Genomic DNA, 16,897 nt, shown 5'->3' on the forward strand with positions numbered 1-16,897 from the left:
CAAATACCTCACAATGGAGACGAAAACCAGGAGATATAAATCAACAATAAGACCGATAATGACGTACACAGCGGAAACAAGAGCAGATACGGCGAAAACACAAAGACTGCTGGAAGCAGCAGAAATGAAAGTCTTGCGAAAATTAACAGACCAAACTCTAAGAGACAGAGTAAGAAGTGAGGGAATACGAGCGAGATGTGGTATAGAAGAAATAAACATGTGGACAAAAAGAAGAAAAATGGAATGGAATCAACACATAGAAAGAATTACAGAAAATAGAATAGTACGAATAGCAAGAAACAAATCGCCAAATGGAAGATCATTGGGACGACCGAGGAAAAGATGGTCAGACAATGTCAATTGAGGATAAAAACCGGAGTAAAACAGGCATTGAGCCTATTTATAAAGAAGGAAGAAGAAGAAGAAGAAAAAGGTTGTTGCTGAGTAAAAAAATTCTTCTAATAATTTAATTTTATCTGACTCATTTATATCGGCAATTCAGACATATATAGGATTCTTTAAAGACACTCGTAATAAAAGTCCGTGTGATGTTTTACAGTTTTAATTGATAAAATAGACAACTAAATTATAGATACTATTAAATTGACGAAATGTAAAATGATTGTGTAATTGCGACTAAAATTTTACGAGTTCTCACAAGAGAAAATGTCTTTGAAATAATCGCGTTTATCTACTTAATATATGACCGGCTTGTCAATATATAAGTACGTCTTAAACTTCGCGTCCTTTCGATTATCGCCAAATACAGCATCTTTCATTCGAATCTCAAAATCGACTGACTCTCGCACCCCTACGCTAAATAAAAATCTCTTACATCTAATCTCCCTTTACCTTTATCTCCTGAGAACCAAACTTAAAATTGGTTCAAAGTATGTACCGACCTTTTCCAATAAACGAAAACTATTAAAATTAGTCAAGGGGGCTACTTATTTATCTTGCGTCTTAGATAACTCCTATTCCAAATCCCCACGCCGATCCGCACATGTGTTCGTATGCGTGAGACTCTTATTTCGTTTTCGTAATAATAATTAAGAAAAAATATATACAGTAGTCTTAAAAATTAAGATAAAATATTTACAATTCTACACATATATTATACATTTTAAAGTACTTTAGTCTTCTACTTTAAAATGATATTGCCGATATTTATGAGTTGTAACATTTTTGTTTAATTTATTAATATTTTGTATTTTGACAACGACGTCCAATGTGGACGTCGAAACGTTAATAAGTTAATGGGCCATGACGATCGCCAATGTCCTTAAATGATGAGGCACATGAAGAAGAAAAAAAAACTAAATAAATAATAAAAAAGGACTTTAAAGCACGGATTAGTTGATGTCATTTAAAACGTAGATAAAATATTACCTCGATATCTCCTTCTACGACAATCTGGAAAGTTGTTGGAAGATCTGTAGTACTAGCAGTTGTAGTGTAGACAATAGGAATAGTGGTGGGAGCAGCTGGGGTTGTCGTGGTAGTTGTCGTACTTGTTGTAGTGCTAGTTGTAGTACTGGTAGTTGAAGTGGTTGAAGTACTTGTAGTAGTACTTGAGGTGGTGCTAGATGTACTTAATGGTTCAGTCTCTGCTTCTATTTTAGATGTAGTTTTCGACCTACTCTCCTCAGTCGTAATGCTTTCGGTATCTTCGAAAGTAGGAACAAACGTTTGCTTCTTTTTATTTATATCTAAAAATATATAATAAATTTCATTACAACTGCTTTTAGACAGACATATAGTACAAAATAGTATATTAAGTATGGAGAACGGTAAGGGTTTTATACCGATCGAAGACAATTGTTTGGAGGAGCGACGACTCCAATTATTGTCTGAGATCGGTTACCCTTAACGTTCGACATGCTTATAACGTTTTTTGCACGATTGATACCATTATTCTTTCAAAAAATAAATTAAAATTAAGAGATTTTTTAACTCGACGGCAAGTGAATTACTTACCGTCGAGTTGGAGTACTTACCGTCGAGTTGGATTACTTACCGTCGAGTTGCTAGTAAATGTCACCTACTGACGTAAAATCTGTCACGGTAAACAGTCAAAAATGATCAATCGTGCAAAAAAAATATTTGGAAAGCTTAATAACTGGCAGATCTGTATATTTTAACAAGGTTCTGAAATTACTTTCTTGTGCAGGTCTAATTTAAATATTATGTTTGTATGGAAGAAAGCCACAATTATTGATTTCATTGAAAATTACATTTTTAACTAACTATTACCTTTTTAATCATATCCACTCCGGAAATGGTTCTTAAAAAAATTATTCTAAAAAATTCTGCCACAAATATATGTATGTACATGTCTTTCCAAAACGGACATACCCACTTGACCTCGATCTTATGACCAAAAGCATTTATGATCTCTTTCGACACAAGCAAGGATAACAAAAATATTTAAAAAAAAATCGATAGAATTGTGTACTTGAGAGTCAGAGTTAAAGCCATAAGAGAGAGAAAACTCATTCCGAAATGTATTAGGAGGACAAACCAAGGTTTGTCAAGTATACAGGCAAGCATCATACAAAAAATTGTCTTGAAAACCAGAACAAAGGCTAAACCCTATCAATTGTCTTATGGAACATCGAGCCAGTACAGGAGCTGTGAGGTAGCCAAGATATTCGAAGCAAGGAAAGATAAGAGGTTCTAAAACTGTTTTCTTGTGGCATATTTAAGTTTAATATTGTGTCTTTTTCTTCAGGTGCCATCTCCGCTACGGAGGTTGACAATCATCATAGCTATTTTAATTTTTGAGGCAGTAGCTCTAAATAGTTGTTTTGAGCTGCATCCAAACCATTCTCGCAGGTTCTTCGGCCATGAAATTCGTCTTCTTCCGATGCTTCTTCTGCCATCTATCTTTCCTTGCATTATGAGTCGCAGGATAGGATGCCATACTTCTCGCTCCGCATCACATGTCCGAGATACTGTAGTTTTTTTTCTTTAATTGCAAGTTCAACTTCCTTCTCTTTACCTATTCTTTTCAGTACTTCGTTGTTCGTAACTCTATCTACCCAGGAAACCCTCATAATTCTTCTATAGCTCCACATTTCAAAGGCGTTAAGTCGTCTCATTGTCTCTACATTTAACGTTCATGATTCCACTCCATAGTATAGTACACTGTATACGTAACATGTTGTTAGGCGTACTTTAAGAGCTAATGTTAAATCTTTGGTACATAGGACCTTTTTCATTTTCATAAAATTGGAACGTGCTTTTTCAATTCTGACTTTTATTTCTACAGTGTAGTCATTATTTTCTAAAAAGGGTTAGTTCCCTGGATTGGCTGTATACCTTATAGTTAAACAAACTGGAACATGAAGTAAAAACCACTTCTATGTAAAAGGTATATTTATTAAAAATTTTTAGAATCCCAATGGATTCAATAAAATGAGTTCATCAGAACGTTTTCAAACCTATCGGTCCATCATCAGTGATCTAAAATCAAATAAGTAATCCCACTATTAATATTGAAAAGATGGTTGAAATTGTGAAAGTTAAAAAATGTGGTTATGATTACTTACTTGAATACTTGCAAAATAGCCCCAGAACCAAACAATGGTTGTGATTATAAATAAATCTACATTATGTTGAAATAAATTTAAAATGGCTAAACGCCGATGTTCAAGGATTAAACCTCTAGGAACATGGTGAAACTCCACGGTTATTAGACTTTATTACGGTTGTCTTGTCCGACGGTGGTGGGGAGACTTACATTTTTGACTTTACGTCACAAGAGTTTACATTCCCATATTTTTAAATTATTTTCGATCATTGAATGTGTGTTATTGTGTATATATGTGTATTATTTGTGTTATTATGAAATAATAAGACAAATAGTACACATTTTATCTTATACCAGGTGGTGAATCGTAAAAAGGGCCATAGGAAACTCAATGTAAAATTCTGAATTGTTGAATTCCTGCTTCCCTAATTATTCTACATCAAAAGTCATGAGAGAATACTCGTAGAGAATTAAAATCTGTATTAAAATCAAAAGTTAAAATTGTTCTACGATTTAAATGCATTCCAAAATTTTGAAAAATATGATACATTTGCCACAATAGGTATGCGTGTAAAAGTAAGGCCACACGTTACTGTTACTATTTAACTGACAGTGCTCACACCATTGACTGAATAAAAAAATCTTTATTATTAATCCTTTCTCCGCAACTGAGGGTATCTTATCAACTGTATTGTTTTTAAACAATAGATGATAAAATAAAAATATTGACAGTTCAAAAATGTGAATATTATTGCATTGTGTGTGGCCTAAGTTTGGGCTGAAAACTAAAATGTATTACATTTTTACAAAATTTTGGAATATGTTTAATTACGTAGACCAATTTTAACAGTTATTTCCAATACAGATTTCAATCCTCTTCAAATAGTTTCTAATGTCTTTTGATGTAAAATAATTATTAGGGAAGCTGGAATTCAGTAGTTCAGAATTTTACATTGAGTTAATGCAAAACTTTGACGCATGTCAAAATTCTCAATGTGTTTTAATTGTATTCATTTTTTTCGAATCCTGAGAAATCTAATAAATATTTTTGAAAAATTTAAACTCAGAATGAAAGACTACATTATTACCGAGGGCTGAAAGTCCCTGAAAACTTCTATAATGTTTATTTTAATAAGTTACAGGGCTGAAAATAAAAGAGAAGTGTGATATTTAATTTCAAATATTTCATTCAATAGAATCTGCTTGTTTATTCTAAGGGGCTTTCCGGCCTCGGTAATAATGTAATCTTGCATCCTGCGTTTAAATTTTTCTAAAATACTTGGTTTTCTCAGGATTTGAAAAAAATCATATTATGATTCAAATGACAGTAAACTCTCGTGACGTAATCTCACCCTTAATGTTCATTGGTTAGTCGATTTAGGCAACCGTAGTAATGTCTAAGAACCGTGGTGAAACTCTACCCGAGGACCCAATCAACCATCTTCGGTCAACGATGACTACTAAGTGTCAAAGCTATGTAAGGAAATGCTTGATTTGACATTGACAGTTAAGGAAGAAGGTAGTCGATTTTCTAGGAAATTTAAAAACAAAGTCATGATCCAAGATGAAGATATGGTAAAGCTTTTAATATCTGAAATTGTCTGTTAATTAAATCTATTGTTTTTTAAAATTAAAAAATAATGTGTTTTACAAAATAAAATTATTTTAACTGTAGGTAACTAAAAATTGACTGTATCAAATAAAATTAACCTGATCAAAAAATTACAATATGATAAAGTGAGCTGATTAGTAGTAATAACAGAAATAAAATTAAATAAGTGGTGTTATAGAAGAAGTTTTAAATTTTGAAAAGGGATATTGTTATATCAAGAAATTTATATGTCCACAGTATGTGTATTGATGGTTGTATAGGTAGAAGGGAAATTATTGTTTGGATGTAGGTGAAAATTAAAAAATTTATATAGATTGGAGTTAAGATAAAGTCAATCTGATAGTAGAAAATGTGATTCAGGAATGCAATTATTATGGAACAATTTTTATGAAATTGAGAAAATTCTTGTGACAAACTGGTGAATATGTAAAATTGATAATAAATAATTGTAGGATAACAGGTTGCCCAGTTGATACAAACTAAAATTTAATTAGTATAGAAAACAATAGGTGTAATGAATAAAATAGAATTAATAAAACAAAATTAAGAGAATGAATATTGTTATAATTTGATTAAAGAATGACTGAGTTTAACTGTGATAAATGAAATAAAGTGATGAAATGTTAGATGTGGAGATAAAAAATATATATTTGGAAAAGGTCAAAGACAAAAAGCAAAGGAGTGTGATGTAGGGTCAAAGCATAGGTGAAATGAGTGAAAGAGAAAGATTGGAGAAGTTGGGTATGAGGGTTGAACTGAATGAAGAAAAGAAATGAAAGAAGTGTGAAAAGGGGGTATGGTAAATTAATTAGGTTTTGATTAAGAGGAGTTCATGTGGTTAGTAATGATTAGTATGTGTAAAGGAGTTTGGAGCCAGTAAGGGAACGAAGAAGATAGTTGACAGTGGGTAAATAGGATGAAGAAGATAGCAGATAGGATAGGAAAGGGAAGGTATAACAAAGTAATAGGAATTATGAAAATAATTGACGGTGAATGGGGACAAAATTGCGGTTAAGGGATGTTTGTCGGTTAACACAATTGGGACTTTTCTTTAGGTCTTTGACAATTTCCAAATCCTCGTATAAGTCTAAACGGAGTGTATTTTTTTGTTGAATGTTGTGTATCAACTGGACCCCATCAGGAATCTTAAGTTCGTGTTTATTGACTTTTAAATGGTGTGAAAAAGCTGAAGTGGTATCGCTCTTACTGTGTTCTGCCGATCGGGTGGAAAGAGATCTATAAGTTCTACCAATGTAGGTAGCATCGCAGTCTGAACAAGAGAGTCTGTATACCCCACTACGGCTCATGTAATGGATAGGGTCTTTGGTGTTAGTTAAGCTTTTATTGAGGGTGTTATTGACTTTAAATGAGATTTTGATGTTATCACAAGAATTAGAAATGATTTGTTTGACTCTTTCAGATAATTTGGAGTTATTAAACAGTAAGGAGGCATAAATTGGAGTAGTTGTGGAAGATGATGAGAAAGCGGATTGTTGAAATAACTTAAGTTCTCTTTTCTGTTGAAGTTTATGGATGATGTCTGGGTCATAACCATTGTTAACTGCAATTTGTTTGATGATGTTCAGTTCTTTGTTAAATTCAGTTGTAGATAGAGGAATAGAGTTTAATCTATGTATAAAACTACGAAATGCAGAAAGTTTATGTGAAAGAGGATGGTTAGAAGTGGAATGGATAACGTGATCAGTCTGTGTAGGTTTACGGTAGATACCAAAGTTGAAGTGGTCATATAGTCTGGTAATAGATATGTCCAGGAAGTTAATGGAGTTAGAAGATTCTAGTTCCATGGTAAAAGTGATTTTAGGATGGATTAGATTGATTTTATGAAGTAAGTTGTGAGCTGAGTCGGAGTTACCAGATATGAGGACTAAAATGTCATCTACATAACGAAACCAATGTAATATCTCTGGATTTTTTGTGATATGATTGGATTCTAAATGATCCATAAAGACATCAGCTAAGAAAGGGGATCAGCAACTTCCCATTGCTAAACCATCTGGTTGTTGATAAAAGTTGTTGTTGAAGACAAAGTAATCTTGAGATAGGCAGATTTTGAGAATGTTTATAATAGACGAAGTGGTAGTGGAGGTCACCGAATTATTTAAAAGAAGCGAGTTGACCAGACTAATCGATTGATTTTTTGGGACTGAAGTGAATAAATTGCTAACATCAAAAGAAAGCATGACGATATTCGGATTAAGATTGACAAGTTGAAGTTTTTCAACTAATTGGCGAGAATTCAAAACAGTAAACTGTGGGGTGAAGTTAATAAAATTTTTAATAATGTTAAGAATGAATTTGGATAAAATAGAGACTGGAGTATTGATGAAACTGACAACGGGACGAATGGGAATGTCATTATTTTCTGTTAGAAGTATTCCTAGGTAAGTGTACTTTTTTACCCTTTCGATCTGCTGGCCCTCTACTATCAAGATTTCGTTGGTATTATGGTTGTTTTTACTAATTTTCATAAACTTCGTTTTTTTTATATTCAGAGAGAGTCCGTACTCCCTACTACATCTTACTATTTTACTCAGGAGTCTTTGCAGGTGTTGTAAACTATCGGCTATTATTACTGTATCATCTGCATATCTAATGTTGTTAACTAAGACTCCATTTACTCTTATGCCGACTGTTTCATCTTCCAGAGTTTCTCGCATTACCTCTTCAGAATAAGCGTTAAATAATAGAGGTGATAGTATGCAGCCTTGCTGGACTCCTCTCTTTATTTCCATTTCTTCAGATGTTTCTTTTTCAATTCTTACTATTGCTCGCTGATTGTAATAGAGATGTGTTATTAGTCTTAAATCTCTTTCATCTAGGTTTTTAGTTTTCAGAATTTCCATGAGTCCATCATATTTTACTTTATCAAACGCTTTATTGTAGTCTATAAAACAGACGTAAAGAGGACGGTTAACATCCAAACATCTCTGTGTCAGCACGTTGAAGGAGAATAATGCCTCTCTGGTAACTATACCATTGCGGAACCCATATTGAGTGTAACTAATATCCAGCTCCAGTTTAGAGTGTATTCTGGCGTGGATAATTTTGAGCAAAATTTTCAATGTATGTGACATTAAGCTTATGATTCGGTAGTCACTGCATTCTTTGGCATTCACTTTCTTTGGCAAACACACAAATGCCGATGTCAACATTTCTCTAGGGATGATTCCCGTAGTATAGATAGCGTTGAACATTGAACAGTTCTACTATTATCTCCAGGTTTTTCTCGTTGACCAACTTTATCAGCTCGCTAGGTAATTCATTTGGACCAGCAGATTTATTGGTTTTCATAGAGTCTATTGCCTGAGTAACCTCTGATTTGGTTATCTCTGGGCCCCCATCTCCGGTTTGGCTATCTACGGATGTATACAATATTGTGTCTATATAAGATCAAACCACAATTGATTGTAATTAATTGTAATGACAATTACATTTTATATTTATTTTGAGGAACTTTTCCACAATCACTGCACAGAAATTAAGATTCAACCAATTTAAAATGTGTAAAACTCAACGTAATCAGGTATTTCAGCCAAAAATATCATACACGAGAAGAATGTTCTGAAATTAATGAAAAGCATGCGTACCAATATGCAGAGTTCTTGGACTAATATTCTACTTACTGTACATACCCTTGTGATATACCTCAAAAAGAAGTTCTGAAGATGACAACTTTCGCTGACGACATGGTAATTCTGGCAGTTGGTCGAATCATAAGAAAAACTTAGGCAAAACGTGAAGAGGTTTGTAACAAAATAAAACTAGTGAACAGATGTACTAGTGTACACCAAAACAAGACAAGACAAAGTATCTGGGTATTCTAGACCCTCAACTTGTCTTTTATACGTGAACCTTATCTAATAGAGATCTAATAGATATGAACAGGAATGAGCTGAGAATCATCGGGTGTCTCCTGACAGAACACTGTCGCCTCATGTGGGACGATTTTTAGGTCTTAATTAAAAATTAAAAATATATGGTTTTTTTAAAGCATTTTATAGTGTACCTGGGATAACAGTTTCACTCTCAATGGGATCGTCCAAATCTTCGTCTTCGTCATCATATTCCCCGTAGTCGTAGTTATCTTCATAAGTAAGAATATCATCCGGTTTAGGCTTAGTTCTGCCGAAAGTAGGCAATTCAGATTTGCCAGCAGTTGATGTAGAAGTTGGCGAAGAGGACTGGGTTTCATACGGTTGGATTGTCACTGGAACTGGCTCTTCTACATAGAAGTTTTTGTGGGTTGTCTGGTGGTGCAAATTCTAAAAAATAAAGTTACAAAATGTTAAATAAAAAAACCTACTTGGATGTGTTTATGTAGTATATTTAAACACCATTAAAACCAATTTCTATTTTATTTTGTAGCTACTTGACTCTTAATTTTGTTAGAGATCATATCCACACTTTACCATTCTCCGTTCATCATGTAACTAATAGCATTAGATTTTTAAGCATATACCTTTCATTTACTACGCCATACGCCTATAATGATAAAGTGATTTTTATGGGTATTGATAAATCATGACATTTGAATAGCTTAGCTATTTTTTGAAATTCAAGTCTTGCTTCCTCTAGCCTACATTTGATTTCTGGGAAACGGTCCCAATTTGTATTGACATTCGTACCAAGGTAAATGTTGGTATGTTTTTACTTTTTCTATTCATTGACCGTTCATACTGATTCGTCCAAATTGCTGTTCCTTGTAAGATATAATCATACATTTTGTTATCTTATTGTTTAGTGAAAATCCATATCTCTAACTTATTTCTGTGATACTATTCATTAACTGCTGGATGGCTTCATAACTGTCAGCGAATACCACCGTGTCGTCCGCGAATCGGATGTTATTGATACATTCTCCGTTAATTCGAATTTTAGCTTCAACATCCTCTACTGCTTCTTAAAAGATTTCCTCAGAGTATATATTGAACACCAGAGGTAATAGTAAATATCCCTGTCGGACTCCACGTTTAATTTTAATATCATCGGATTCTCCTGCCTCTGTACGGATTTCAAAAATACTGATTATTAATTTAGGCAGAATTGCATTGTTACTTAAAGAAATTCAGCAAGGTAAATATTGAGTTAAAAAATTGTTTTAAACCTATGTTACTTACAGGTATACTAGGGTTGAGTTCTCCATGGTGATGTCTGTGAAGATGTGTAGTAATATCAGTCGAAACAGTAGAACTAGCTGCTGTCGTAGTAGTAGTTGTAGTCTTTTTGGGAGTTGGCAGAGTAACTGGAGCAGCAGCAGACGGGGGCATCTTTTCCACATCTCCGAGACCTTCACCATCATAAGAATCTTCATAGTCGTCGTAATATTCGTCTTCATCATTATAATCTCCACTACCTAAAAGTAAACAAGACCTGTAGCTAGTGAAAATAATAGTTTTTTATGCCGAGGAAAATTTATTTCAAAAATGCAGTTAATCTGACGTTTCAGAGTTCAAAAATACTAAAGTTTCTTTTTGGTATCTAAGCTCTCTGTTTTCCGAATATTAAGGAGGATCATCCCCTTATATTAAGATGGGCTTCTTGCGCATACTTAATTCTTTACAGTAGAGCGATTAATCAAAAAGGAATAGATTTAACAAGTTGCAGATGGATATACTGCATGCTGAGAAGTCGTGTGATAATGGCAAAGATAAAGGCTGTCTGTAAAGGAGGGTCTTATCTCCTCTCCTGTGGAAACTGGCCATGAATGGGCTGATAGCTAGACTCAGTAACGACAGATATCATGACCTAGGCTACGTGGATGACCTGGTCACCTTAGCCCATTATAAATTTTATGGCACAGATATAGAATCTAACAGGCTCTGACTATAACAACAGACTTGACTTCAAATGTAGGCTTTAATATAAGCTCCCAGAAATCCTAAATCATGTAATTTATCACAAGAAAAAAATTAAGTCAAGGAGTCATTAAGTCATTTAAGCCTACATGGAACATATTTAAATCTAGTGAGTAAAGTAAAGTATACTAGGGTAGTAGTAGACTCAAAGATTAATTAGAATCTATAACATGGTAGGCAGTAGCCAGTACAACCAAAAGTTATCTAGTATCTATTAGTGGTATGATGGCCAAAGGCACAACAAAAACGAAACTAAGCAAGGTCCAAGGCTTGGGTGCCTTGAACTCACAGGGGCTATAAGAGGCACGTCCACGGCAGCTATGGAGGCCCTATTGGACCTCTGCCCTACTGGACAATCCACTTTCCAAGTGGATATTTGCCCACAAGAGGGATGGGTGCGGAGGAAACACTTAACTCAGGCTACAGGGTTATGCCTAGTACACAGGAAGGTCTAAATATACAGAAGAATTGGGTGCACTATTTCAGGTAGCACTCTTTGCAAACTTGGTCTGTTTAAGAGAAATTTACATAACGGAATAGGAATGCCAAGAAGAACTTGACAGGCTGGTGAAACATGTCTGTTCACACTAGTACGGGTTCCAAGTCATCGGGAAATACATGGTAATAACAGAGCTGATGAACTTGCCACAAGTTCATCAGGTTCAGAAGACTTTTGTCCATAGACGTCAACATGTCTCATTGGAAAAAATATACCTAGTCAAGCACGTGGCAAAAGATATATTGGGCGGGCAATTACTAATAAGGCTGAAATACTGCGGAAAACAAGTAGGTGTCAGCTCAGAATCTATTGGTCTCAATGCGGCTTTTTAATATAGACCTAAGCAACAGACTCTGTAGCCGAGATCCTGAGATAATCAACCATATCTTGCACGACTACGGGAAATTAGATCGCAGGTGGCAAAAACTTTTGTTTCTGGAGACTGACTCCAGAAATATATGGTACCCATCTTCCAGACCTGTACAAGCTGGTATAAAATTCCAGGGTGCTGGAAAGTGTATCATTAGTGAATGGAAGATGTACAATAAGCCAGCTGGCTACAGCAAGACTGGTTTACAAAAGATGGGAAAGCGAATTGTAGTGGTAGGGGAGGCCAAGCGGGGATTTTTGCAGTTACTCGAGCGCGTCAGATTAGCATATGGGGAGAAACCTGGTACCCTGCAGATGTACCTCTACCATATATTGGCTCTTAACACAGGGGAGGTCGTTAAGGGGGATCGAAAAAAAATCTATCCTTAAAAAAACTCGAAATTGTCAGATTAAGATAAGGTAAGTTAAGTGCATGCAAAAGAGTGTATATTTCAAAAATCTGACTATTTGAACCGGGCGTAAGGAAATGGGCGAGTCCCAAAGTTTCACGAGAAAAAAGCGAATATTTCGCGAAATGAACGACAGATCGAAAAACTAAAAAATATGTGCTAACTATTTTTTAAAAATCTATCGAATGATACCAAACACGACTTCCCAAGGAGAGGGGTGGGGGGAAAATTAAATATTTTTAATACGAATCCCGCGATATTTCGTGAAATGAACATCAGATCGAAAAACTGTAAAATACACTTATTCAATATTTTTGAAAAATCTATCGAATGTCACCAAACACGTTCCCCCACGGAGGTGGGGTGGGGGTTTACTTTAAAATCTTAAATAGGAGCCCTCATTTTTTATTGCAGATTTGGATTCCTTACGTAAAAATAAGTAACTTTTATTCGAAACATTTTTTCGAATTATGGATAGATGGCGTTATAAATGGAAAAAACGATTGTTGGAAATGGAAAATGAAATAAAAAAATGGCAAGCACCCACTAAAATGGAAAACTTTACTTAACTTTTTTTGATTTTAGGACCTACTCTTCACGACCCAATAGGTCCCCAAAGCGCTAGAGTGACTGCACATTTAGCATACTTTGCTCCCCTACCATAGGGAATAGGGGAAGAAAAACAATTCATTAAACGAAAAAAACTTCAATATGATCTAAGATACACAATACAGGACTTGCAATGGATAATTTAAATACAGATCAAAAAAAGCAGGAATAAAAAAAGAATATGACGTTCAGACAATCTTGGTACGTAAGAGATTGTACGTTGACTAACTTTTTATAGTAAAAATAATGAAAGCCAAATAAAATAAATTAAAAAAAAATTAAATAAATTAAGATTATGGCAAATCTTCAGAAGATAGCGCAGTAGTAAATCGAAATAAAGGTAACTTACCATAATCACCGTCAATAACGTCAGCTCCTCTTTTAGTTCTAACAACAGGTTTTGTTTCAGTCTTAACTCTCCAGCCGATCAGAGGTAAGCGTAATACTTCGGCAATGGTACCGTCTCTCGCTTGCTGCTTCAATTGGTGAACTATTGACGCTGTAGAGAGCCACAGTCTTCCATCACAGCCTACAGCTACTTGCAAAAGAGATGTTACCTTGGAAGTTCTTGATCGTAAATTCCCAGGACCGGCTAGTACTACGGAACTATCTGTAATGTCGTCTTTTTCTAGTTGAGGTTTGAATGTAAAGGCACTCTAAAAATGAAGTATATGTAGCATTAATTATTAAGCGACTATAAATCTTATATATAATATACAAAATGGAGAAGCAAAAAGATTAAAAAAACTAAAACTAGTTTTTGATTAATATAACTGTTATACAAACAGTTAAACATCTTAACAATGATACAAATTCACGAATAACACTAGAACAAGAGAGCAAGCCGTTAATCTTACAACACTATGGAATGCAATGGTTGAGCTGGGCGTGCCCAAGAAACTACATAGGTGCGGTAACGCAAATGTGTGTAAGTATTTTTTTGCACAATAATTGATGATTTAGAATAGAAGGCAAAACATTAAATACTTTCTGCGTACATTCTGGACTGAGACAGGGAGATCCGTTGTCCCCAGTGTTGTAAAGCTGCATTAAATATCGGTGTAAAGATAAATGAAGACAAAACAAAATAAATGGTCGTTTCAAAACAAGAACGATGGCGAATAAGGCAAAATATTAAATACGATCATAACTTCGAAGCATAGGCGTAACCAGGGGGTGGTTTTGGGGGTTATAACCCCCCCCCGTTTTGGATGTACTTTGAGCTCTATACGCTTAACACCATTACTATTCAATACCTCCCAGAGACCATCAAGTAGTTGTAAACCCCCCTTAGGATCATCCTGGTTACACCTCTGCTTCGAAGTGGTTCAATAATTTAAATATCTAGGAGCAACAACCACCAATGACAAAGAAATAGAACGAGGTGACCAGCGATGTGATTCAGCAGTGACCAAATTTGATAGTTTATTAATTGAAAAAGTATTTGAATTCTCCATAATTTATCAGAAATCTTCTGACCTCTATATTATTTGTATTTATAGAACTCCCGATGCGGATGTGCAGATTTTCTTACAACAACTACTTAGCTTGCTAGAATCTATTCCTTCAAAAAGTAAATTAATTCTATGTGGCGATCTAAATATTGACTAATCCAGTGTGTGTGCTGCTCAAGAATCTCTTCATTCTATCTTTGATTCCTTTGATATAGGTATGCATGTAAATTCTCCAACCAGAATAACTAAAACTAGCTCTAGTATCATTGACTATGTTGTATCGTCTTTGGCTCCAAATTCTACTGACTGTACTGTTTTCAACTCAGGTTTCTCTGATCATGAAGCAGTATTGACTACATTTTGGTTAAAATCAAAAAATAATAGTGAAAACACGCAACGAAAATTGTTCCGTGTCTTTGGAGAACAAAATTTTCTAACATTTAAACACCTATGTCAAACAACTGACTGGGACTTCCGCTCTGTTGATGTCGACATCGAGTTTTCTAGATTCATAAAGCTATTGTCTGGTCTGGCATAGGAATCCTTTCCTCTTAGGCCCATCAAAACTAAACATCGTAAACCCTGGTCAACTAGAGGTCTACGTATATCTGCAAAGAACATGCGCTCATTATCGTACCTAAAAAAATTCTCGGACAACATATCCTTCCATGATTACGTTAGGATTTACAGGAAAATTTACCATAAAGCCATAAAGGCCGCCAAGGAAATTTATTATAATGCGAGGCTGGCTAAATCAGGTAATGTTGCTAAGGAAACGTGGTCTATCGTAAATGAACTGAGAGATAAGACTTCTTCTCCCACCACAATCCCGACTTCTCCTGAGACCCTGAACAATTACTTTGTAAATGTGGCAAAAAATTTAAGAAATACTATACCTCCTTCTCAGGATCCGATTTCATATCTTTCGCATAAGAATGTAAATAGTTTCTTTTTTACACCCACAGTATTAGGTGAACTACGCTCTACAATAAACGACATTAAAAATAAATCGTCATCTGGGACTGATGGCCTCACTCTTAAAATGTTTTCTGCTCTACCTGATTGCACTTTAAACCATCTTACTACCTTAATAAACAGGTCATTCGAAACTGGAGTTTTTCCAAGCTGCCTTAAGACAGCGATAATTATTCCTATACACAAAGGAGGCGATAAAGATCTTGCTTCTAATTATCGCCCTATTGCACTCCTGCCCACTTTGTCGAAGATAATTGAAAGTCTGGTAAAAAAAAAGAATCTTATCTTTTCTGTTGAAATACAAATTGCTTACTCCACATCAATTTGGATTCCTGAGTGACAAATGCACGAATGATGCTATGTTCTTCCTTTTCGATCATGTTTACTCCAGTCTAAACAACCATCACTCTACAGCAACAATTTTCTGTGATTTCTTTAAAGCATTCGATTGTGTAAACCATAACATCTTGACTGACAAATTACAGCACTATGGATTTAGGGGAAAGGCTCTTAAATGGCTTAAATCATATCTTAATAAAAGAAGTCAGTTTGTAAGGGTTGACACGAAGACGTCTTCTTGCATGCCATTAGAATGTGGGGTACCTCAGGGTTCAGTTCTAGGCCCTATATTGTTTCTGATATACATAAATGATATCTCTAGTCTGAACATTAAAGGTAAAATATGTCTCTTTGCAGATGATACTAGTATTACTTGGAGTAACACGGATATTATGGATCTTCGCAATACCATAGCTACAGACCTAGTCACCATTAAATCGTGGTGCGATTCGAATCTCCTGTTATTTAACGTATCTAAAACCAAAGTCCTACCTTACAACAGTATGATGCAACCTTTAGTACTTAATAACAATAGTCTAGAGGTAGTTGAATCGGTGAAGTTCTTAGGGCTTATTGTGGATAAGTCTCTAAAATGGAACTTGCACATTGATGCCTTACACAAAAAATTAGGTTCTGCTTGTTTTGCGCTAAGATCAGTTGCTACGGAAATGAATTTGTCAACATCTAGGACCGTTTATTATGCCCTTTTTGAGTCTCATCTTCGGTACGCCCTTCCATTCTGGGGTACGTGTTGTGCGACTCAATTTGAGCGTATTTTTAAACTACAAAAGAGAGCTCTTCGTTACTCCCTGAGACTCAATAGCAGAGTTCATTGCCAAGAATTTTTTAAAAAATTTAAAATATTAACTCTTCCTTCTTTGTTTGTTTTTGAATCCGTTTGTTTAATCCGCAAACATGCATCAGAAGGTCCAGAGAGACCCGCTCACAACTATCCCTTTAGAAACGTGGAGCATAATCTTTATCTGCCAACCCCACGATCTGAGCTGGTTAAGTGCTCTATACTATACAATTCGAGAAAAATGCACAATCACCTGCCATCTAACATCAAATCTATTACAGCATTTCCCGCTTTTCGCAAGGCCTTGAAAGCTTATTTGCTAGGGAGAGCTTTTTATACAGTGAATGACTTTTTTATAAACGATTTGAATTCAGCAAATTGACTTGCAGGATTATTACTTTCGAGTACTTTTGTACATATTTG

The 16,897-nt window shown here is 34.9% G+C and overlaps 1 protein-coding gene across 3 annotated transcripts in view; it reads right to left on the reverse strand.

Annotated features, from left to right (window-relative positions):
- The window catches only part of LOC114331564 (dystroglycan 1), a 1,301,763-nt gene that overhangs the window by 63,247 nt on the left and 1,221,619 nt on the right, over positions 1-16,897 (reverse strand). For all 3 annotated transcript variants that reach the window (XR_007696271.1, XM_050643062.1, XM_050643063.1), the window contains 4 exons: positions 13,257-13,563; positions 10,283-10,518; positions 9,172-9,427; positions 1,390-1,709 (listed from right to left, as the gene is read on the reverse strand). Coding sequence is in view for 2 of the 3 variants with exons in the window: in XM_050643062.1 (XP_050499019.1) it covers positions 1,390-1,709; positions 9,172-9,427; positions 10,283-10,518; positions 13,257-13,563 (1,119 nt within the window). In the remaining variant the exon portion in view is untranslated. The remainder of the gene's footprint in view (positions 1-1,389; positions 1,710-9,171; positions 9,428-10,282; positions 10,519-13,256; positions 13,564-16,897) is intronic.

The sequence above is a fragment of the Diabrotica virgifera genome, chromosome 2 (genome assembly GCF_917563875.1).
Source record: "Diabrotica virgifera virgifera chromosome 2, PGI_DIABVI_V3a".
In the NCBI taxonomy this organism is placed as follows: domain Eukaryota; kingdom Metazoa; phylum Arthropoda; class Insecta; order Coleoptera; family Chrysomelidae; genus Diabrotica; species Diabrotica virgifera.